The 7437-nt window shown below is 45.8% G+C and overlaps 1 protein-coding gene across 1 annotated transcript; it reads right to left on the bottom strand.

The window, feature by feature from the left end:
• Positions 1-3070: 3070 nt before the first annotated feature.
• LOC139837868 (uncharacterized) lies at positions 3071-3915 on the bottom strand. The gene is made up of 2 exons (XM_071827174.1): positions 3353-3915; positions 3071-3266 (listed from the first exon to the last, which is right to left on the bottom strand). Exons 1-2 carry the CDS (start codon positions 3913-3915, stop codon positions 3071-3073), a joined length of 759 nt encoding a protein of 252 aa, XP_071683275.1.
• Positions 3916-7437: the final 3522 nt, after the last annotated feature.

Genomic DNA, 7437 nt, shown 5'->3' with positions numbered 1-7437 from the left:
GTTTACCAACTTTGGGATGGTTTAATGATGAGCATTATAATTTGAAAGGAGTCAATATGTGCTTCACTTATATTTGCAAATTGAGTTGTGATACATGTGTAATAGGGTCTAATGATCTTCTAAGCTACTACAATACTAGTATATGTACAAACTTCAATGGGCAACATGAGAGAGCTGTTAAAACGGATGACATATACATATACCATGCATATACCTTGTCTCTTTTGTTAGCATGTTTACAGAATAAACATCGTCGATGACGGCTTTTCTTTCAAGAAAGGGAGGATGATGAGGACATCCCAACCTCTGATTTGAAGGCATATCTTGGTGAAAAAGATGAGACTACGTCGAGGACGACTTCAATTCAAGTAGGGGAGGATGATGAGGACATCTCTATGATAGATACAACCAATACTCCTGCAACCACATCTCAGGAATGGATCTAGCATGGACGCCAAGCATTGGATTAGGAACGTGCATGGAGATGGCAGCAGACCTGTAAGGATTCAGGATGGCGTTGCAAGCGAGGATTTCAGAGCATTGAAGCCACCATAGTGAAGCAACGATGCTTGGATGAATTATACAAGTTACTCCATCATAAAATTCGTCCAAAGAGTTATTTTTGGTGCCGCGTCACCTTATTTAATGGGCCAGGCCCATGTATTTTCGGATTAGGTATTATAGGGGATTTTAAGAGGCCATATAAGTGGAGGAAGGCCCATTTAGGGATGTTTTTGGCCAACCCTAGCTGGTTGGACGAAAATCCCTTCACTTCCCCCATATATATCCCTCTGTAGTCATCATTAGAGCTTGGATTTTGATTAGATTAAAAGTTAGCCAATTGCTGCAACTACGTGTACTTCTTTTGAGGCCAACACCCAGAACAAGACCGACTATTCAGAATCCCACCCTTATCAATCAAGCTTTCATCTCTATCTGAAATATTCTGATTGCATCTTTAGTTCTTACTTGTTCTCGATTTCAGGTAGGAATTAAGATCCTTGATGGTCAGGCTGATCGTGCTCCCGCAAGATCAGTAACTCCCGGAGATTGTCCTAGCGATTGCATTGGCGCACGAGCTTTGCACGTGTAGTCGAATCGTCAAGCACGAACTCCACCAACAAATCGAATTATCCCCATCTCATCGAAAGATCGGACACCTTTGCCCTATCAGAATCGGCTTCACAAATGTTTGCCACCTTGGGTATATGCTGTCGGCAAGATAGTACCCATAGTTGTACTTGTGGCTATTTGCTTCAAACTCCACTTGTGGACCTTCACGCAATGCAATCCTTGTCGTAAGTGGAGACCTTTGAAGAACATTAATGTCATCACAAGACCCTGGCATACCAAAGAATGATGCCAAATCCAAGTCTCGTGGTCGGCCACCGGCCATTTCGACGAACACCTTGTGTGCGCCAAGTTGCCTCTCGGCTTGAGGATGACATCGGTGCCGTTGAGCTTCAGCGCAGTGCCACAGTAGCACCGCGCTAGTAAATCGAGCGCCATGTGGCTTCCAATCGCCGGAAATACCGAGCGCTCATAGCGGAGGCCGGGACGGGGTGCGGGTGCGAGATTTACCGCGGTGACGGCGAGGGGTTGGCGCCGAGGGGGAGAATCTGCGCGGTGGCGACGCTGAAAAAGGTGGGAGAGAGATTTGGGAAGAAGAGGGCGCGGGCACACGGGGAAAATTTCGGGGGGTTGATTTGTCGCGTGCGAGCTATAGTGGGAGCACCAAATATTCAGGGCCAGATAGTGCAAAACGGCCAGTCGCGCTAAAATTTTGCAGCGTGGAGGAGCACGCGCACGCACTGGTGTGGCACATTGGCAGTTAATATAGTGCAACGCTATAATAGCACCACTTCTAGAGATGCTCTTAGCATGGGCAGCTCGTTCTGGTTGGCGGACCCAAACTGCCCGAAAATCGTGGGCCAAACCTGGCTTGACCATGCCACCGAGCCTAGGCCTGATTTTCTGGCTCGGCGTCTGGGCCTGCGTTTTTTGCAAATTAGTGAAGAGGCCCGGCCCAAGTCCTATCAGACTTTCCCTCTGCCAGACCAGGCATGGGCCTGATTTTTTGGCCCAACTGTTAGATTTTCTAAGTCGGGCTTTGTTCAGCCTGGCTAGGCCCAAGAAATGCCAAGGTATACTTACAACGGCTGACATTTCTTTTTGTATGATGCATCTTATTTTTAAAAACTAAAAAGTACCATCCAATAACTTGTAGGAAGCATGGTAGGACCAGAGGTGGGAGGGGAATTGAGATTATCAAGACATACAAGGTGATGTACACTTGCAAGTGTAAATAATAGATGAAGCACAAAGAAGTAATAAAAATGTACAGTGCAGCGTGTGGTATGTATTATGACATCATGATCCAATGGCCAGGAGCTCTGTTTGTTTCTATTTTAAGGTTTATGCAAGAAAGAAAAGTTAAGTAAAGCCCTGCTAATATGTAATTTCAAATTAAAATCTAGAATGTGTTACCAGGTTTTAGGGGGGATGAAGTGATTTTCTAAGGATGACGAGGAGATGCTATGCGATTTTTTCCATGCCGTCTTGGCAGCAACAAGCTTAATTAGGCATGTGCCTTCATGGCCCGCAACAATGCATTGTGCGATGAATAGAAGATGAACTTGATGAGCAACCCAAACCAACAAACAAAAAAATGAATAGAGATTATATAGGGAGGGAAAAAGGTAGTCAATGGGGAATGTGAGTAGGGTGGGGTGGGAAAACAAATGGTTTAAAATGGTCTAAAAGTCAAAGTATTTTGAAATGTTCAACGGTCTTCTTATTGGTTGGATTTATGTCTCGATCGAGTAACATGTATACGATGAAGGTGGATTCTTATTGGTTCTTTTTTCTTGGTGAAGAAATAAATTGACGAACTTTGTAATAAATTTTCCAGGATTACGTGTAAATAAATTTATACTAGATCCAAGGATAAAGTTCTAGTAAGCTAGTCTTGTATAGCGACTAGCTAGCAACATGGATATAATTGTCTGTAAGGTAGATCAATCCGACATGAACTTCAGGACAGGGCACTTGGCAAGAATGTCTTCTGATCTCAGACGTTGGTCGGCCTCGGAACGTACTTGCGGAGCCAGATCTGACGGTGTCCGATGGTGATTTTGACGAGCCTTTGTCCGTTGAGCACCAGATTCACGAAGGCCTCACTCTTGAAGATGATCCGGCCATACATTGGCGCGTTGCCACCCGAAGTCTTCTCCATCAGCACCCTCACAACACAGTCACCCCATTTCCTGCATGCCAAGTCAATTACTTACATCTGATCTATACATGCATGCATGATCTATCGAAGACAAGTAGATAGATGTACTCTACTTACTGCCTGAAGTATTCGAAGATCTCTTCGCGGTCGAGGGGCATACCCTTGGAGAAGGTGATGAACATGGAGCGACAGTCCTCTGGCACTGCCACCGGCTTGCTGCAGTATGGCGCCATCAGCTCTGGCGGGTTTCCGACCAGCCCTGTCTGGTACCTCCTCAGCAACACTTGCAGACGATCATCAAAGATCAGCTTGCCGACGCCATCGAGGATCTCTGCCACCCCCCTCACCACGAGGTCCTGGTGGGAGGCGAAGAAGCGCGGGTCAACGTCGCCGTCCTGGCAGAGCACGGAGATGAGCGGGATGGCGGGGAGCATGGCCTCCTGGTGGCGGAGGCACTCGAGGATGCCGTTGGCCTCGGCAGCAACGGTGGCGACGGCGGTGGGGCTGATGCTTGGCACGTGGTGGAGGGCAGAGACGGTGCCCTGGTCCAACCACACCAGCAGCGCCATCGCGTTCCGCGCCTGCTCCGGGTTGCCGCTGATGGACATGAACCGCTCGTACGCCTGCCTTGCCACGTCGTACATGTACAACACATCACGCACCGTCATGCCGCCGGCCATTGTTGCTTGCTTGCAACAGAGGAAGCTTGGCGGGAGAGCTAGGTGGGTAGGTGATGGCCGGAAGAAGAAGAGCTCGATTGGTGGATGAATGGGTTGTGGGTGTGGCCGGCGGCGGTGGTGGTATTTGTAGCTGCTCCGATCCGACAACGCGGCTCCGGTGGTTGATTAGGCGCCAAAATAGGAAGGAAACCCAGCGCGGGAAACAGCCGATAGAGATTGGTTTCAAACAAAGTTGGTTTTACATCCTAATTAGGAGCAGTAGTTACATATTACCGCTCCTCAGCGAAATTAAAATAATTGGACGGATATGGATTCATTCACAATACATGGTACTCCTTTAATTTCACATGGCAAAAAAATATTGTGGTGCTAAATACAGTATATGTGATGTGCTAATGGACTGCTTTTCGTCTGATTAATACCGGGCCTGGCCTTGAAAACTCATTGCTCTTAGGTGAATGTGTCCATGCATGTCTCAGTGGAAAAGTTCAGTGAACTGTGGATGTTTAGCTGCCTGCAGGTTCTCACATTACAATCATGCATTCATCAAATTCACAAGAAAATGCCACGGCCAGGTGTTTTCATCCCTAATCCCATCAGACTATACACTCCCCATGGACATAAATAACACAGCGAACAAATTAAAGAAAATGTGCATGTAGTTCAATTTTCATATGACGAAGGGAAGGGTGGTACTGGCATGGTTCTTAGAGACACAAATGGGGAGGTCATTTTTGCAGCACAAAGAGTGTTATGAAACTGCAATGACGCACTAGAATCCGAGATTAGTGCGATCATGGAGGGATTGGCCCTTGCACATCAGTGGTTTGAACTACCTGTACTTATTCAAACTGATTGTGCCCAAGCCATCACTGCAATGAAGTGTACCAAGAAGAATAGATCTTCTTATGGTCACCTTACTGATGAAATCAAACATCTGTTGAAGCTCCGAGATAATGTCAACGTGAAGATCGAGGGCGACCATATCAGGATTGCCCATTGTCTAGCCAACGTAGGATAAAACTGGAGGAAGCACCAATTGTTGGGTGCGTCATATACCAGTTTGTACTTCCGAGCTGTTGTTGGCTGACTGTAATCCTATTATTGAGGAATAAAATCTTGATATTTCTCCACAATTTTTTTAAAGAAAATGTAGCATGTAGTTCAATTTTCATAATAATATGATGATACCACAGTTCATATATATCTACCCTTTGCTCTGGGAAACAAGGATCAACAGATTGATCTATCTCAGGAGAAAAATAGTAGCATGCTTATACAGAAGGGCAAGGGTTGTTATGACACTGGCCGATGTTTGACATTATTGAACAAAAACATCAGTCAGAAAATTACTCATGATTGGGAAATTGGTCAACCAGATTATACTAGAGTTATTAAACATGATATAAATTGAACATCATGGCCTAACTATAAACCATTAAAAAGCATTTTAACAACAAAAAATATAGCACAGAATCATGGATATTAGATGTTGGAACACGTTAACAGGGTGCTAAACAATATTTTTTCGAGAATACACCACGGATAAGTGTATTGATCATATAGAAGGGTTCTAAGAAAGGATTTTTTTTTCCTTCCAACGGGAGGTGGGAGCTCCTCAAGTCTACTCTCCATACTGCGATGATATCTCCCTCGACTCCGGAAAAGCAAAAAACAATACTACATAAAAGCTTCATGAGACGCCATCTGCCGAATTCCTCGTTGATATTTTTCCTGAGACGCCACCATTCCATTAAAGACCACGTTGTTTAGATGCCTTGAAATGCACTAGAACACCAGAATGATTGTTGTCCATAAGTTCCGCTTATGTGCCATAGGACATGAGCGGGATGTCCCCCACTCCACGAGGTCCGAATCACTTGCCGGGAGCCAGTTCACCTTGCCCCAACACCGGAGTGTCCAAGATAAGATCTCACGGGAAACCACATAGCCAAGGAGCAGATGTTGTACCGTCTATGGCTCCTAGTCACAGAAAGGGCAGACCGGTGGAGAGGGAAGACCCCGGCGTTGTAACCGGTTTCCAACAATGATCTCATCCGTGATTGGAGCCCTAAAGTGCTAAGCAATATGACAACAATTTCAAACTGTAAACTGGCCTCACTTTTGAAATTGCTGCCCGAGGTGACGCACTAGGGCCAAACGAACAATATCGACGGGGCGGTCCATTTTTGGGTTGTTGTTGGGCCTCATGTTTCGGCCGTGCGGACTGAAACAGGCGCATTCTGTCTGTTTGGATCGGAGATGACCTTATATGTAAGTACCGCAGAGTATGATAAACTAAAGTAAAGGGCACATTAGTCAATGAACTTCAAAATATACATTTTAGTCCATTTACTTGAGAAATATTCATCCGGCTACATTAATTGGAATGAGTGGATCAATTTTTTGATAAAGGGAATATATTAATATCAAAAGATACCAATTACACCCAGCAACGCAACACCCTAATGGCAGTATGGATGCACACAACCGAAAAAGAGAAAAGAAAACTAAGAAATAAAAGTTCCGCCACAGTATCCCAGGTCTAGCAACAACAATACATATACCACCAAGACAATACCTGAAATACAGACTCTCCAAAAGCGATGCCTCCAAGAAGAAAATAGTGCACCATCGCCGTTGTCGCCTGATCAAAAATCTTAGGTTTTCACCCTGAAGATAGTCCCCGCTCTCAAAACAATGTCTCCAACAAGGTCATTGCCAGGCACAACCAGTTAATGCTAGACCTTGGGTTTTCACCCTAAAAGGTAGGAATCTGAACTTCACCTGTGCTGCCGACCTCACTTTCGTACCACTGCTGCGAAACTCGGAACACCAAGCAAGTTCCTCAACATCGCGAAGACTTGGACTTTGTTTATCTAATCCTCCAATCCCGTCTTCATGATATTCTATGACTTCACCATGGACAAAAAGTCTCTTAATGTCAACACCGAACATGGCTTCATGCCGCTCCCTCCGGAACCAAACGGTCGGAATAAAAGCATGGGTGCGTGCGACCGGAATACCACCCGAACCTGTGAACTCCAGGCAAAAGATGCACTGTTCCATTCGCTATTGGAGCCTTCCGGAACTCATCACTCCGGCTAGATGAAGAAAGACCGGCATTCAGAACGTCTTCATCTCCGCGAAAGAAGAACCCTAGTACCACCACCATGAAAGCCGGAACGGACGGCCCCCACACCGCCGCCATAACTGGGAACCACGGTCCATCTTCCTCCTCCAACCTGGCCGGTGGAGGCCGGCAGATGTCGGGATAGCGGCCACGCACGCCCACGACATGGAGTAGTTCTGTTTTTCTCCTCAGATTGATCTATCTGTTGAGCCCGCCACATTTTCCGAAACATCGGAATAAATATGACACTGGCAAGGGTTCCAAAGATTTGTTTATAGTTGAGCATGCTCAATTGCCACATTTTCCCAGACAAATATATAGATATGACTGACAAGGGATTAACTTGTCAATGCCTACGGGTTGTAGACTAGGGTTTAGTTAGAAGTAGA

Source organism: Lolium perenne, chromosome 3 (assembly GCF_019359855.2).
Source record: "Lolium perenne isolate Kyuss_39 chromosome 3, Kyuss_2.0, whole genome shotgun sequence".
Taxonomy (NCBI): domain Eukaryota; kingdom Viridiplantae; phylum Streptophyta; class Magnoliopsida; order Poales; family Poaceae; genus Lolium; species Lolium perenne.
Note: the sequence above shows the minus strand (reverse complement) of the source record. Positions and strands in the feature narration are given on the sequence as shown.